This window comes from Haemaphysalis longicornis, unplaced genomic scaffold (genome assembly GCF_048455015.1).
Source record: "Haemaphysalis longicornis isolate Haplotype H1 unplaced genomic scaffold, Haemaphysalis longicornis Haplotype H1 scaffold_2, whole genome shotgun sequence".
Classification (NCBI taxonomy): Eukaryota; Metazoa; Arthropoda; class Arachnida; order Ixodida; family Ixodidae; genus Haemaphysalis; species Haemaphysalis longicornis.
Genome location: NW_027526295.1, coordinates 250104725 through 250122219, shown reverse-complemented (window position 1 = coordinate 250122219; position 17495 = coordinate 250104725). Strand labels below are relative to the sequence as shown.

General features: G+C 47.9%; 1 protein-coding gene across 1 annotated transcript in view; it reads left to right on the top strand.

Moving 5' to 3' along the window:
- Window positions 1–11774: 11774 nt before the first annotated feature.
- Window positions 11775–17495, top strand: part of LOC144170372 (uncharacterized) — a 31181-nt gene continuing 25460 nt past the window's right edge. Inside the window, exon 1 of the mRNA XM_077700140.1 lies at window positions 11775–12024. Coding sequence (XP_077556266.1) covers window positions 11891–12024 — 134 coding nt within the window. The 5' untranslated portion in view covers window positions 11775–11890. The remainder of the gene's footprint in view (window positions 12025–17495) is intronic.

The following is a 17495-nucleotide window of genomic DNA, read 5'->3' as shown; positions in this document are numbered from 1 at the left end:
CGTGAATTTAAAAACACTTATCAAAAGAAACAAAGATAGGAAAGAACATAAAAAACAGCTCATGACAAAATTCGCGCACAAAAATAATTCGCACAGACACTGTGACGTCGAGCACATGTTGTTAGGACCTTTCGCTACGTAGATGATTTCATTGTGTTTATCAAGTGTGACAAAACAAGGTTTCCCTTCCATGTAACGGACGTGCTGACGACTTTCAAGAGCTGCCTTAAACCCTTTGAGCTGACTCACGAACTACCTGAAAGTAGCATGTTGCGGTTTTTAGACATGAAGCTCTTTTTCACCAGTGAGCATGTGTGTTGGAGCTACGAGCCACGCGCCAGTAAGCCGTTGCTACCCTTCTCGTCGGGGCACTCTCGCTTGGTGAAATAGGGAGTGGCTAAGCTATATTCGAGTGATGCGCTGCAAAGGTCTTGTCCCCACAAGATCCAAGAAAGCTTCTTGCAGCAAGTGCAGCGCCTTCAACAGGCCGGGTTCCCGCCACAGCTTGTCACCTCTCTCGCTGAGGCCTTACTCAGGACTATCAAGCACGCCGGTCGAGATGCACAGCTTGAGGCGCGTAACGGCCCTGATAGCCCTGTCAAGAAACGGCTCGCTGTGATTCCCTACTTTAACTACCTGTCACATAGGCTGAAGAAGATTGGTGCGAAGGCCGTGGTGAATGTTGTGCTTCCCGCCCCAAGGAAATTGTTAAAGGAGCCATGAAGAGAAAACAAAAGTTTGTTTTATTCGAAAGATTCGGTGTTTCATAATACCCCAAGCGCTTTTCCGGGAGCAAATGATGCCTTATTCACTGAGAAATAAGGCAATTTAAGCCAAAATTTTAAATCTCCCGCTAAAATTGCACATTCCGTGACGTGAACAATGGCGTCATACGAGCCGGTCCATGAAACAGATACTTAGTATGTCGACTCCCACCCACACGCGGGAGTCGACCGAGACGGCGGCCATTTTAAAAATACTAGTAAAACCTAGTGCACCCGCAGCCCTAGTCATGGAATCGCCTGATCCGGAGAACGAAACTCTCGCTGAGGAGCTCGGGCTTGCATTTAACAACCTCACACCACTTGAACGCTCAATGCTTCTAAGTGCACGAGCGGCAAGAGTTGTGGGATACGTGGTGGACGGGAAAGCGACCATTCCGCGATAGCCACAACAGATGAACGCCCTGCCGTCGGCACCGCTGCCTCGTCGCGATGGACGAATACAGACTGGTACGTATGTGCCGTATTTTTATTACGGTTAATAATAGTTCAATTTCAGTAGCAGTATCGCTTATGCCAGTTGGCCGGTGTCGTGTATGGAAAGCCGTTCGCGCGAGCTCTCTGCTTCGACCAGAAAGATACGAGCGTCAATGCGCGGTGTTTACGGCATTTTTTCCCCCCAAGGTCAGAGCCACTTGCTTCGCCGAAGTTCGTCGTTGGGCAGCACATGAAAGGAGATCTCCTCACCGGCGGGGATGTCGCACTCCCTCGACGATTTGCCCGTACTACATGGGCATTTCAAAACGCAGCAACGAAATCTCATTGTAAAGTACTCGAACAAACTGAAGTTTTCAGTGGTTGTAAACTGGAAACGAGCTCGTAACGACAGCAGCAAGCCAACACCATTCGAAACTTCTGCGACGACTGGCACTATCTGGTCGCTTCTTGCTGTTCCTTACTCCCCTCGTTTCTATTTTTACCTTTGCTGGTTGGCGATATGACGGCCAACGTCCTGCCAAGGGATTAAGATACCAAGCAATGTAGCGGCTGTACGTGCTGGAACGGTTCGTTGGCCCCTAAGAGCCTCGAACCCGAAAATTCGTCTGCGCGACGGCGAGATGTCGAGCTCGGCCGGCGGTAGTTTCGTACGCATTGGCGCACACGCTTGCGTGTTCGTTCGGAACTTCAACCGTTTACTCTACCGTTCTTTGTCATAAAAAGAATGTGCAGTATGTTTTTACGGGCATTTAGCTCGCTATGCAAACTGTAAGCCCTGCCTAACATGCGTTTGCTTTTGCCGGCCTCCGCCAATCGCAGAGCATTCTCAAGTGACATCATAGGTTCTGTTGCGGAAAATGAGCTGGTGGGTCGCATGGTCATTTCCTTTTTTCCCAATTATGTAGCTTATTTGAGCGAAGTTTGCGTTATAAGTGGTGTCGTTATGGTTCTAACGAGGCAATCTTTCGAATGAACCAAACTTGTGTTTTCTCTTCATGGCTCATTTAAGCCTCTGCCGCATAAATGACGGCGCAGCTCCCCGGCAGCCAATGTGTGACAAGAACCACAAAAAGCCGTTCGTTCCATGCATGGGAAACGTTGTGTACGCCATTCCCCTGAAGTAACGTAAAGTGACGGCCAAACAGGTCGGTGCCTGAAGGACCGACTGCGTGAGCATGACTACAATGTTAATAAGGTTGTCAAGGGCCACTTGGGCATTCGTTGCCGCGATTGCGGTTGTACGCCCTTCTTCGACAGTTGTGCCGTCATCGCTCGTCACGCCAACCAGAAGACAAGAGAAAAAAATCACGCCATATCCACGGAATGAATGATGATAAGTGGGGCGAAGCTCGAGAGGGGGAGATCATCGGTAACCGTAACTCTCCCGTGAAAGTTCGCCCATTACATCATTAAGAAAGACGTAAGACTGTGTGCGTACATTGTACAAATCAACTTTTATTTTGTTCTTGTTCGTTTATTGTTTCGTTTTTTCGTTTGTTCTTTTCATTTCGTCGTTGTCATGACTGGATTGCGAGGTCCCTTCATTACGACGGCTTTATGATCTGTGAAATGAAGCGAGAGAGGTTCTTGTACTGGCTGCAATGGGAAGTTTGCAAACACTAAGTCTATACACGTTCCTCGGATCGTGGTAGGGTTCATATGGATACATCTGAGTGCGTATTTGAAGAAAGAACTTTTATTTAGGGCGAACTTGTGCCCGAACAAGACGAGAGGAAACGAGCAAAGGTCCTTGCGTCTCATTCGATCTCCGAGAACGACTGCCTGCGTTCGTGGCGTGATCTCTTGCGTGATCTCCCCCTCGCAGTGCACGTGCGCTCGCGCCTCCGTTGGTGAACACAGACAAGCTCGCGCTCCCGGTGCCGAGTTTGCGCTGCCGGTTGCAGCCGGTTCTTGCGCGTGCAACGCGGCCCACTTTGCGACATCTCCGAAAGCAAGCGGCGGTCACGTACCACGAGACACAAGGGATGGACAGACCCATGGCTTTAGGAGCTTCGCCCCTAAAAAAATTACGCCCACCTCCCCTTGCGGGAACCCTGGTGTGATGCGACGCTGAAGGGGGTTCCATAGGCGTCGCATCAAGCAATCGTCGGGTGCGGCAAGAGAGCAAGCGCGGACGACCGTCGTCTGAGAGACCGGCCGGAGCGCGGAACTTCGCTTCTATGCGCAGCGCGCCCGAAGGAGAGGAGACCGCGTAGAGAGAGAGTACTGCACATGCGCACAGTGCGCAGCCATGCGCAGCGCGACCGCAGATGTTGGGAGAGAGTGTTCGCTATCGGAGAGAGAAGAGGAGGCGAGCGGAGGAGAGACGCAGCTGTGCGGACGCGGACGACGGACGCACGCAGGACAGGGCCGCCGGCAAGAGATGCTCCTCTCAGCGTCGCATCTAATAATCGAGGCTGCCGAAATAGCACGCCTGGAGGATCGTTGCGTGTCCGCCCCATCCGTGGCCTTATCCGATAAGGAGATTGGCTATCTGAGTGGGGGTTGGGTGCCACCATAGTTAATGCCTCGTGCTGCCTTTTGCTCGACGTCACAGTGTTCGTGCGAATTATTTTTGTGTGCAAATTTTGTCATGAGCTGTTTTTTATGTTCTTTCCTATCTTTGTTTCTTTTGATAAGAGTTTTTAAATTCACGCAATTCTTCAATAAACCCAGTTAGAAGTTTGCGCTTGAGCCCGTCGCCCCCCTTTGTCCTTGTCGTTTTGTTGGCGCTACACGAAGTCGTAGTATGAAGCACATTTATCAAGTTTTTACGGACTCGCAGGAAGCGTGTAAGGCATGTTGACGACGCTTGGCACTCGTACACTGTATAGTCAGCCACCTTCGTCTGTACGTCAAGATGTTTCGCACCTTGGATCACGGCTTCACAGTTCACTGGATGCCTGGCCACTGGCGCATACCGGGTAACGAAAAGGCAAACCGACTTGCGCGCGCTCTACTCCAATCCGTGCAGCCAGGACACTCTAGTTCGGAGGACGACATAGAACACGAAACCGAGACGTCTCCAACAAGTTACAACCCAAGGGAAACCATCGTCCAAGCTAAGAGGCACCGTCGGGCATACATGCTTACAATCCCTTGTGAACCACTCCTCTTCCTTGCCATCTGTTCAGCCGTCGGCAACAAATCACGACGTGATAAGTAGAATCTGACACAAAAATTTTGCATCTTGTTTTTTTTTTGTTGCGATAAGTAGCTAGTGACCTACTTATAACCTGTGGAAACCTCATTTGCTTCAGCGTGCGACGGTTGTTTAATTAGAGGCATTTTCAATGCGGCCAGTCGCAGTTTCGGTTTCAGCGAGTGCCGCGAAACGATGGATTTTGTGGATTTTATGTGAACAAAGCTGACCACGTGACCGTCGGAAGGATATCGCAGAGCCGCTGTAGCACTGTCGAATCCGCATCGACGGCAGTTTCTGCGAATGCCCCCACGTACTGATCTCGTGAGGCGCTTAATTAAAAAGCGACCGTGGATGTGACGCAGGCGCTGCGAGTGAAAATGCTACCGCGGCTAAAGAACGACGCGCGTCGCTCGAGACGGTGGGTGGCAAGACGCGCGCTGGGAGCAGCCGGCCGGTCTGCCTACAGGTCCGCCTACAGATGTGTTCGGCTCAGCACTGCGGCGGATATTCGAGTGCCGCTCTCGTAAACGGTGCAGATGACAATTTTTAATGCAACCCGCCATCGCATCATTAACTCCTTTCTCATGTAAGCCACCATGGTCGGGACTTGGGGACAATTTCGTGCAGCGGTAACAAGCTATCACTCGAGCTACCTGCGCCGGCCTGGGCCACTTCGCGGCCGTGGCCGCCGCCTGCACAGCGACTGTGCGGCTAGCTCAGTGGGCTTTTCGTGCCTCAGGCGCGTTTTCGCATCCAATGGTAATAAACAGTAATAGAAACAGAGTGCCTGGAATCGCTGTAGAACTTTGGTCGCGGCCAGCTGCCCCATGAGCTGACGAAATCACGGCGCCTCCGCCGCCAAGGATCGGGTCGTTCGTTCTCGAGAGCAGAAGCTCCGCCCTCCGGCCCTCCGATTGGAGCGGCGAGCTGGGCGGGCCGGCGAAAAACGCCGGTAGTGCGGAAGCGGCAAACACAAACTCGTGACGTGTTTGGATGTTGTTTATTTACAATTGCGCGTGGTCCTCTGCTGGCTGCTCGGTTGCTTTTCGCACACTTCAAAATTGATTTTAAATATGTTCTAGGCTGTATTCGCCGCTGATATTTTGCGGATGATGTATATGTGTTCCCACCAATCTATCTCCGAAGTTATCTCGCCTTCAAAATTTTGTGTCAGTGCCCCTTTAAAGGGACCCTGCAACATTTTTAAAGCAAAGCTTTTTACCTCTACCCCCCAGGGGTTCTTTCGCGACCGTTGGTGTCACCAGAAAACTCCAGCGAACAAATAAAAGAATTTCCTGGCACCGCCGGAAATCGAACCTGGAACTAATAGACAACAAAGCGAGAGCCTGTTGTCTTACCAATTTAGCTACGAGCCCACGCGAAGACTGGGAAGACAGGTGGTATACTCACCAAGCACATCTACGGGTTTACCCTCTGAGTTCTCGACTGAATGCTACGTGAAAGCATCACGCGACCCCTCACGCCCGTCTAGCGGCCTTGTGCGCACCTTGCTCATGTGCTAAGAGTTACAAAAATTAAAGGAAGCTCACACCAATTCATGGCATCGCACTTCTAGTGCGACAATGTGCTAAACCCTGTGGCCTCCAGTGTTCACGTAAAAAATCACAGCTCCTTGTCGTCCGTCCTCACGCCAAATCAAGGAATACATTCAAATACTCCTTGATGGCCAGGACATCACTGCAAGCCCCAGCATCAAGATCCTGGGCCTACATCTCGAGGCTAACACCAAGAGTGACGTCTCCTTGCAGCGCCTCAAAAACAGCATTAATCAAATCATACACATGATAAGGCGAGTTGCCACCAAGAAGCGAGGCCTAAAGGAATCCGGTACCTTTCGATTAATTGAAGCTTTTGTCCTTTTGAGAGTCCCTTAAGTCAACCTCCTTTCTTCTTCTCGACAAGGAAGACATAGATATGCTTTATATAATGCTTAGAAAGGCGGTCGAGCAGGCAATTGGTCTTCTCATGAGTGCGTCTACACAGAGGCTGCTTAGAACGGGGCTCCACAACACGGTGGAAGAGCTGAGAGAAGGCCACCTTTCTAACCAGAAGGTCCGACTCAGAACTGCAGTGGGTAACCGCATGCTTCACCAGATTGTCATTTAACCAGCCCAGAATGTCACTCCGCTTGACGTACTCCCAGACTCTTGGCAACTAAAACTAAAGATGCTCCCTTTGCTTAGAAATATGAACCCCTCACACGACGAGGGTCGCCGACAAGCACGGGCTCAAGCGCTAAACACCACCCTCGGTGGGGATCATGCAGTTATCTACACAGACGCCTCCAAACATCAAGGGCAGCAATACGCCTTCATCGTAGCTACCTCCAGAACCAACCTGCTTGCGTGTACCTCGCTTAGGACCAAAGAAAAGATGGCAGCAGAAGAGGCAGCCATCACCTTGGCTCTCACTCAAACAAGCGTTCGGAGGGTAGTCACCGATTCCCAGCAAGCCGACTGGAATTGCCAGTCGGTTTGGGTGTTCGACCTGCACTGCGCGTGCTAAAAAACCACTCCCCAAACGGTTTCATTCAGCTCATCTGGACACCTCCTCACGCTTCAATGGAGGGCAACAAATACGCCCACCCAACAAGCCTGCGCTTTTATCTCCCGTGCTATGGAGCTGCACGAGGACAATCACCCGCTCGTCACGTTCAGGGAGATAACCCAGCATTATCGCCTTCTGAGACCGACCGTACCTTCGCCTTACCCTGACCTTTCCAGAGAACAACAAACTACCCTACGGCTCATACAATCTGGCCTCCTTCCCACAGCCTGCGCGTCTTCACTTAATGCATCCGAATCGCTACGACGCTCAATGTAAATTTTGCTCAGAAGTAGGAACACTCCGCCCCGTAATCGGGGTGTGCGACTTTAGCCCTGAGCACCCTCCTCTCTTTCCGTCAACTACCCAACAAGAGCAATGGGAGATGCTGCTGTCCAGGCCCTCTTTACCTACCCAGCTTCAGCGGGTGGACAGAACACAGGCCGCGCGGACTGCATATGGGCCACACAGAAGAAGGAATCACTCCCCAGGGCTGCACTCTGGGCCGTTCATAAATCTGAACAGAAGTATTTCTTCCTTCTCCTCCTCCTTATCTGCCGCAAATCTCGTCACCTCCGTCCGCGGAGCAGAGACAGAGGAGTCAGATCGTCTAACACCGGGTTAGAGCTTACTTTAATTTAAAAAAAAAAAGTTTCCACTCTTGTGCTACACCAATACAACTCAACCAAACACCGTTCATGCATCATGCGTTGATTTAACCTTACCAAGAATATCTCTTTGAAGTAATAAATGGTGTAGTTAAGTGCATTTAACTTCTCTTTGGTTTTACTATTTGTAGAGCGATGTGAGTGAATTTAAGTGACGTCGCATGGGTAATCGGTATGGGTGCCGTTTACAGCTTTGCTTTCCAACCACATTCACGGGGTGGATTGGTGCGATTTTTTTTTCAGCTTTTTTTCGAAACCTTAAATGCTTGCCGAGCGTGGTTAACCAACACAATAACATTAGGGGATCGCAAAGCATGCCTCAGCCAAAAATTGCTGCTCTGTCCATCAGATAACTTGGAAACTTGCTCAAAAGAGTTTTGTCTCTTTCTCGGTCTTGGCGTTATTTGACCGCTGCAATTACGTCATTACAGCGGTTCAGCGGCTACTTCCTTCAGTTGCAGCAACGAACGCATTCGATAGCAATTTTAAGAAGAACGCCAAGTAATCAAAGCAGGAAAGGAAGGTGCATCTGCTACGGCGAGGAAATTACACAGTGCCGCTTCATTTTGCCGATATCTATAGCTTTCACAATGCTTCCAGACGCGAAGGAGAGAGTGAAAGCGTTTATCGGAAGTGTTGCAGGGTCCCTTTAATGCCTTTTCTGCTGCCGCGTTTCCGTAGACTCCAAAACGCAGGTTCGTCCCTCCACAGCTTGGGCACATGTGGTATACGTGCCTAGTTCCAGCGGACCTGGAGCATCTGCTTTTGCTCTTGTCCGCTATACTCAGTGTCCCGGGCTCGAGCCCTGGGCACTCTGCGGTCCGAGGTGTTCGCCCAGCCTCACTGCGAGCTTGGGCCTGTCCGGACTCATCTAGACCAACAGCGACCGCTATCGAGCACTGGCGGGCGCTGGAAGAGTTTTTGCTGGATCCAGCTGCTCCGCCCACTGGCGCCAGGCTCCCCGCCTTCAGGCATACTGCCTGAAAACTTCAGCAGGAGACATTAGCACTGTGGGCCATCCTCCCTCCAACTGCCCAAGACCTCGTTCCCCTTTCTGCTGCCCTTATGTTCTTTTTTTTTTTTTATTATTATTTCCCAGCAGCCCATAGGGGCGATTCAAGTGAAATAAAGGCGTGAAACAAATACGTACACGAGCGTCGGCAGTTCCCGCCACCACACCCTCATCTTTCCTCATCTTTCCGGAGCTGAGGCGATCACACTCCGCCGCGGATCCAGACAAACTACTACCCTCACTCCACCCTTCTCAACGATAACGCTACCCCACCCAATGCTACAGCCCCTTCAACTACTGCCCCCAGCCCGGCACCGTAATGCCGACAGTCCCCTTCCTTCACGACCAATCCCCGACCCACGCACAACCGGCTGAGGAGGCCGGACTTCGCGACCCGGCTCATGCTGATAGAGGACGCGAGCAGCCCGCAGCCCCCACAGTGCTGGTGCCCCACTGGTCATGAACCGATGAGCTCGCGAAAAAAGATGTTTACTCTCTCCTCTCTCTCTCTCTCTCTCTCTCTCTCTCTCTCTCTCTCTCTCTCTCTCTCTCTCTCTCTCTCTCTCTCTCTCTCTCTCTCTCTCTCTCTCTCTCTCTCTCTCTCTCTCTCTCTCTCTCTCTCTCTCTCTCTCTCTCTCTCTCTCTCTCTCTCACACACACACACACACACGCGCGCGCGCACACGCACGCACGCACGCACGCACACACACACACACACACACACACACACACACACACACACACACACACACACACACACACACACACAATTTTATCCAAAAGAGCCACTTTATTCGTATTTCTCGTTCCTGTAACTGGCACTGGCCCCTGTTTGGTCTGATAACATATATTTGGAAGATGTCAGTAGCTTCAACAACTCACCCATCTGTTCAGTTGAGATGACTGCAGAGTAGAATTTCGCTGCTATTCTCTCATAAAAATGCTTATATTTCTCTTGCTGTGTGTATCGTATCTTGTTTGTATTCTAAAACTTATGTTGTCCACATGTTCGTCTGTTTCATTTGATATTTTTTTTGCACTCTTTTATTCTGGTGCCACTACAAAGATCTATGGTCTGGGTTTGGCCACGTTTACACGGATTGATTGATTGATTGATTTATTGATTGACTGATTGATTGATTGAATACTTAATTAAACTCGACAGGCGCGCCAGTTAGACTTCGCTCTTCATTCGGGCGGTATACAGTTTGCCCTTGAACACTCGGCGGAGCCTTGGAGGATATTGCGTCGCCATTGTGGCTAGAGCATTTCGTCACTTCATCATTACACAGGATGTCGGAAGCAGAACACCTTTATAAGATCCAGTTGCATACAGCACGTCGAACAAAGACATCGTCCTTGAGCGCACCTATTGTTTGCCGATTTCATTCCGGTTGCGTGCTAGAGGGGGCTAGTATGTCGATGGAGATTATGAATAAATGCGTTCTGACACTTTCTGGTACGTGCGGCAGTGGTAATAGTAGTTATTTTGGCACTTGGAATTTTATTTTCTGTGTGCGTGCGTGCGTGCGTGCGTCAGGAAAGCCAGTAGTCTAGAACGCTGAGGAAGGCACATGGGAAGTGGTTGGATTGTTATTAGAATGGGGATAAGCTTTTTTGAAATGTTACGCATTAGTGGGGAAAAACATCTGCCGCGGGTCCCCGGTGGGATCAGAACCAAAAAAACTTTTGAATTACACTCACAACGCTCCGAGCAAAAGAAATGCAACTGCAGATGCAATAAAAATAGCCTCTCGTGAGTTGCAAAAAAACTGTCTTCGGGAAAAGCACCGATTAGCCGCTTTTCAGGCAACTTACAACGTCGCACGTATACACTGCAAGGTGACGATATCTATCCACATCACTATGTAGCTTCTGTCGATTGTTGGGTCGATATGGGCTGCGAAAAGCCATCCCAGAGAATTAGGGCGGGTGATTCAGAACAGCTAATGGCCCTGACGAATGGCATCGAGTTTTACGCGCGACCTGAATTTTAACGCGCTGCTTTCGCAAATAAAGCGTTCCGCGGTCACATCGGCTGAAGGTTATCACGGCTGTGAAATCTATCACTGTAGCTGGCAGACTAAACCAAAAAGAAATAAAATCCTTCGGACTCCATCGTCTATCTTACTTCTATTCAAAATTGCTGCCTTGTGTGTGCGTGCGTGGATTTGTATGTACATTTTCAGTGGCCACCTAGTTTCGGTTTTGGTCAACGAGTAGGATATGTAATATGAACAAGACCTACAGTGCATTGTCTAGTATATACTATGGCTCTTAGGAGCGTGTCCAGTTGAGTAGAAGCACACAACGCCGGTGAACATGAGCTTAATGCACCCTTTTTAAAATGCTCCCCACTTACCTGTTTACAAAGCTGCTACTAGGGAAAGCCCTGTGTCTAGACGTATTTTTCTCTCTCCCTGCTATCCTTGATGGCGTAAGGAAACCGCCCTCCCATTTCCCTTGCAAGACCGGTTCAGGCAATAAAAGGCTCCCTTCCCATACGGGACTCGCATTCCAGCGGAGTGTCGCAGGTGGAGAGCGTTGCACTGTCATAAATAACGTAAAAAAAGCAGTCAGTTCGTTTATTGTAAAGCTGACTCTGTCAGCTTGCCCGGAAAATTTTGCACTACTTCGCCTCAGTGTTCATCGAAGTGTCTGGTTTCGGGGAAGTGCGGCATAGTGTGTGCGCGTACTTGGGTGATAATTATTACAGCCCGATGTGATCGCGCATTAGGCGTTTACGATAAAGTACCTCACACACGGATAACGCGAGCGGGTGAGAATCGCTACTGACCTTTGCTTAATGCTCCAAACAATTACCGAGGGGACGGGGGCCGTCCGAAAACATCCAGCCAGTAAATGTGAAAGGGTGTCGCCGCTCAACCAGCGTCTCCTCCCGACGGAGACCTTCGCTTTTCCCTCGCCGCACTCACTTCCACGAAGCGCAAGCGACCAGGTAAGAGCAGAAATGAGGATTAAAAAAAGGCAAGCAATGGTTTTCGGTGTAGCTGGCCAGCCGCGTTTTCCCAATGACCCACATGCGACATCAGTAAACGCCGCACGAACGGTAACCAGGGGATACGCGCGTGGAGAGAGAGAGACGGAGAGAGAGAGAGCCGTCGTATTCGGGAGGGTGAGTGCGGGGGCGTTCCGGCGTAGTGAGCGGAGGGGTGGGGGAGCAGGGACGCCGACATGAAGCGGCCGCGGTCGCCGGCGACTCCACTGTGTGTCACAGCGCGCTCGCGCGCCGTCCTGTGACGGTGACGACGACGAAGCCATGTCACGCGAGGTGGAACTCGAGAGGCCGGCCCGAGTCGTGGAGCGGGAACGCGTGGTGCAGCAGCCGAACGGAGACGACGAACTGGTGGTGGAGAAAGAGGAGCAATGCGTCTGCCAAATCTGCACTTGCGGGTGAGTCGCCCGCACACACCTGCAGGTCACGTGAGCCGGGTTAAAACCCTCGCTGCCAGCTGGTGTTCCAATCGGCTGGACTCTGGCGCCGGGGAGAAATGTTACCGAAGCGGCCGAAATGATGGTTCGAAAACAGCTGGTCGTGTCATGTTCTGTTCGTGTCTGGCTGTGGTCAAAATGAAACAACGCTCTTGCAATATACGTCGATTTCGCGTGCTTGCGAGCGCGTGTCAGTGTAGTTGCGGGTGTTGCGGAAAGCGAGAAAGTCTGCCTCCGAGCTATTTACCCGCTTGGCGTTCTAGAGAATCACTCTGTCCGAAATCCAGGGCAATCTCACCGCTCGTCAATAATTCAGCCACGCTGAAAGCCCGTTTCGCTTCCGCAGTGTCGCCCGTGTCACATGCCGCTGACGTCTAGCCGTCTCGCGCAATGTCCTGCATGTACTCCCTGTCTCAGTCACTCTGCTCTATACAAGCGGTGCTCTATGAGCGTCGAACGTGATTTCTCGACTGAACAGAGCAAATTCCAAGCGTATTTTTTAGTCGATTGCTTTATTTACAAACCGACAGTCTTCACATGAACGTAATTAAAAATAAGAGACGATTCTCATCATGGGAATTATCCATAGGCCACACCTGTATTTAGCGTTACTTAGTTCTCACCTAAAAATGAAAAAGGGCTCGTTTTTACCCGTCATTCAGGTGCTTGATCTTGTACGAAGAAGCACGGTGTTTCTATTTTTATGCCTAGTTATTTCATAGTAAACCCAGTGTGGTCTACTTCGTTTGAGTTGTCTTGATACAAACTCTTTGTACAACCACATTAGTGTCTGTGAAACAAAGTCAGTTTAAAGGCGTTTTTAAAGCAGTGCCACTAATTAATTTGTAGGTTGCTTATTAAAGCAGGGAGGGAGGCAGAATTCGACTTCTTCTGGTCTTGCTCGTTTTTTTTTTTTTTTTTTCATACGAAATGTTTCACGCGTCGACACTGTAATGAATGGTTTTATGGCGGTTATTTGTCTTCAACAAGGGTCTTTTGCATACTTTTCTTGAAATATAATTAAATTGTTTTTTCCCGAAATATAACTTCGACCAGTAATAAGTAAACTATAATACACGCGAGAAATTATAAAATGCTTCGTTTTCCCCGTGCAGCCAGGGGTCTTCCAGAACGTTTTCTGGAAAGTACTTTGCGTAATAGGCCTATTACAGTAAATTTCAAACTTTTTTTAAAATCACCGTTACATCACTTGTTCAGGAAAAACTGTTTAACACCTCTTGACACAATCAGCACGCTACCCTTCCTATTTCTGCGTTTACTGATCTCTGTCTCTCAGCACATTTCCTTAGATTTTATGAACATCTTCTATGGTAGGTTCATTCAAGTCCCATGGCAATATGCTATGTTCTTTTTCCCACGTTCAGGATAGCAAACTAGGCTCTAGCCAGGTTAACTTTCCTGCCTTCCTTCTACACCCTTTTTTTCTTGTGCTTTGGCGCGTGTTTGCTTCAATATCCGTAACTGCGGCTGACATACTCGCGGAGTCCGGAAGCACATCACTTCTGTGCAGGGTAGGTGATAGCTTCTGCAAAATTTTTGCCGTTCGCTCCCTATCTAAACTTTGCAGTTGAACTCGCCCTTGGCACGAACCATATATTTAAGAAGCACAAATTACCTAGAACTGACTACACCTAGACTATTCTAAACGTTCACTGCGCAAAAAGGTATTCATTTAGGTGACTCTTTGCGCAGTTACCACGTTAACTCAGGTTGTGTATGCTATGTCGCAGAGTTCTGGCGCAAGAATAAAAGTGGGGGCAGTATTACGCGTGTTTCCACGAAGGAAGGAAGGGAAAGGCACGTGTTTGTTCGATCGTTTGATTAAATAATAACGACCGGTGTGCCCACAATAGTGCAACGTTGCTCGAAAAAAAAAATCAAAGCTCTGCTGCCACATCTGTGTGTCCCAACGCCTTCTGAACATTACTCGTCAATGATGCTTTCAGCGGCGCACGTTCGCTTGCATCGATCTTTCCCGGAGGTGGGGGGGAACCAAGGCTATATGTTTGATGGATTCTACGCGTATGAGCGAGCAGGAGATGGCACTAGAAAAATGAACGACGTTGTGGGCGGAACTGGGAAAAGAGCGTAGGCGAGCCGCCGACGTGACTAGCACAATGAATTGATCCCCGTCGGTGAAGGCCTCAAAAACTCTGCCGCCACTCCCTCAAACAAATCTATGGGCCTATCGTCGGGAAAGCTGGCTTCGCCGCGCGTACAGGGAGTTCACTGAGAAGCCAACCCTCGACGGCTGTTGGCGGAAGTGCCGAGATTTGGTTCAATGGCTTCCTGGAACTTCCCTCTTCCTGTGTAACCGAAAAGAAAAGAAGGAAGAATCTTGTCGCAATAAATTTGACGTCTCTTGATAGTTATTATTCGCTGACGGCTTTTAAAATTAACGGGAAAATTGATATTTTGAGCGAATCGGCCACTGATTTGCATGCGCGCACTTTTTTTAATGAATACTTTCTTGCAGGGTTTTTTCGATGCTGCTGCACAATGTGCCGATAATTCAGAATGCATGGCTGAGCTATTTTAAATGCACTGTTACAAGTTTCGACGCTAAAGGCAGAACACGCAAGACAGATCGGCCGGCTAGTCTGTCTTAAGCTTGTCTTATGTTCCCTTCTTTCGTCCAGGCATCTTTTCATAACCGAAACATTTCGCCGCTAGTTAAACTACCTGTGCGAGCCAGCAGGTATGCGCTGATATGTTTATTTTTCGTGCAGCTTCCTACATGCCGGTGAAAAAAAAAAAGAGAAAAGAAGTTTTACGTTCCTTTTCGCTTGTCATATATCATGCTTAATATTATAAAAGTGACTAATGCTGGTATTATATAACTAAGGATTCTTTACCAAAGTATATTTTGAAAGAAAAATACAAAGCGCAGATGGATGAAATGAATCTCTCAAAAATTGTATGCAGTGCGAGATTTAGTTCAGCGTTATAAGTTAACTTTGGGTCTCATGCTGCCTTGTGAATTTTGAAGCAAGGTGACAGTTTATTCCGCAAATGAAGGTTGTTTAATTCAACAACTGTGCTATTCAAGTAAGAACTTGACTGCAAGTAATGCAGTAATTGCTATGTTAATGCGCCTTCTGCAAAGCGCCATGTTTTGAACCATTCCCGATTGTGAACCTTAAAATGGCCATTTGTAAACCGCGGCAGTGATTGGCGACACCCGTTTCCTTTATCAGTTTATGCGGTTGATTCAGAGGTGTATTTAATACTATTTCATGCGTTACTGTTTCTTTTATAAGAATATTCATCCGATGTTCCTCAGAAGCCTAATATCTCGCTGTTATTCGTCATTTATTCAGGGAGAAATTTCACAAAGTCATCGGTCTCCTTAAGAAAGCTTTCCCTTGAAAATCTCCGTGCGTGCGAAGAAAATGCATAGCTATAATTCGGTCGGCACTGTAATTAAAGTAGCGCGGTGGCTATGACGTGCATCATCTTTATGACGCCGTTGAAAGTTATCTAACGCTCTTCTTAACCTTTTTTTTTAACCGAATAGCGATTTACAGCGAACATTCAAACAGCATAACACCAGGTTGTAGCGTAAGGCGTATTTCTGCAGCCTAATATACGCTTGTCTCCTTATCTGTAAAACAGCACTAGTTCTCCCCACTTCCCTAGGGGCAGACTTTGGAATCATTAATTACTATACGCATACTGCGTACAAATTTTTAAATAAACTGGATGTTATCGACAAAGATAATCTTCCTGCAATCGTGTTAACTTCCTGCAGCACACGTTAATGAACGACGGGTCTAGGATAATTGACGAGCGTAAATAAAAGTACGTGAGATGCATTATCTCGTTAAACTGTAGTCTAAACAGAACGAATTATTTTTAGACAAGGGGGCAACATTTTTTTCTAATTGCTGACCCTTCACTAACTTCACACTTGCAGTTTTCGCGGGTACTTTACTCTGGAGATAAATAACCTTTTAATGTAGAGGAAGGCCAGTTATTGCAAAGCTTCACTTACATTCTACGAAAAAAAAAAAAAACGGAAGCAGACTAACAACCCTTTGCAAACACCTAACTCCAGATGTAGTAATAATATTAAATAATAAATGTTTATTTAATAATTATTGTGTACATGATGACAAGGGCCCGCAGCAAAAGCTGTCATAAACAGCTTGGCTAAAGCTTCTGACCCCTGTTTTGGCAAGAGACAAGGATAGAAAAGAGGGAAGTACAACTAAACGTACATAACACCCCTACACAGGAACATCGGGTCAACATTTGTAACCCTCGTTATAAACGAATACAAAAAAGTTATAAAAAGATAACGATGTAACGATAACAATGTTTCAAAAACTTAAGTGCAAAAAGTTACAATGATTTGTCAAGGCATAGAAGTACGAACATAAATATAACATGAATTATGAAAGAAAAAATGACAATAACTCTTTGTTTGTCGATTTCTTAAGGCTTGTGTTTTTATCTTTCAAGCTATTGAGCAGTAGCGGAAGCTTGTTATTTAGGATTTCCACGGCATAAGTTGTTCTGTGCGTTTAAAGGTTTCATATATCTGTATTCTTGGTTCTACATATCGCCTGCGTTGCGTCGGCGCGTTAAACCATACAACCAAGTATCAAGTATCAAGGTTCTGCATATATGTTTTCATGGCTTTATCAGAGCAATCTTACGAAGTATAAATGTACTATATTTAATTTCGCGCTTGACAGAATGACACAGACGATACTCATACAATTTAGTTACTGGCAATATTTTATGCTTCGTAAAAACACCGGTTATGGTGTGCAATCAAGGAAGGTTTTCAATTACGTGTAAGAAGCTCTTTTGTAGCACGTGCAATTTGTGTAGGTTTTTCTGTGTCGTGGTGCCCCAGACTAAATGACAGTACTTTAGGCGAGAATAAAATAAAGACTGATAGACTAGGATCAGCACGTTCGGCTGTAGCACCTCATGTATCCGGTAAACAATGCATATGACTTGCAATATTTTGGTAATAAGATTGGTTACGTGGTCGCCCCAGGACAGTTTTTGGTTTATCATAACGTCTAATGCTTTATCAATCACATTTCTTTCTATGGGAATACGTTGAAAACATATATCTATTGTTAATGTGACTCTTGTTAATGTCCGCTTCCACCCCCACCCCCCACCCCTTCCCCGGAATCTACCTTTACTGAAAAAAAAACGTCACCCAAAACGTCCTCCGCAGTAAAACGTAAATCGAGCGGGTCTAAAAACAAAAAATAATAAGGCAGCAACTCCCCCCACGTGCGCTCGAAGTGCAGTCGAGTATTTAGAAAATGCTGCGCTCACGTACATTCACGCTCTGATCTCTTGCGAAAGATTTTTCTCTCGTTGTGCGTAAAAAACAAAGAGACTACTCGCACAGCGCGACAGTATGCGCACTCGCGTACCAAAGT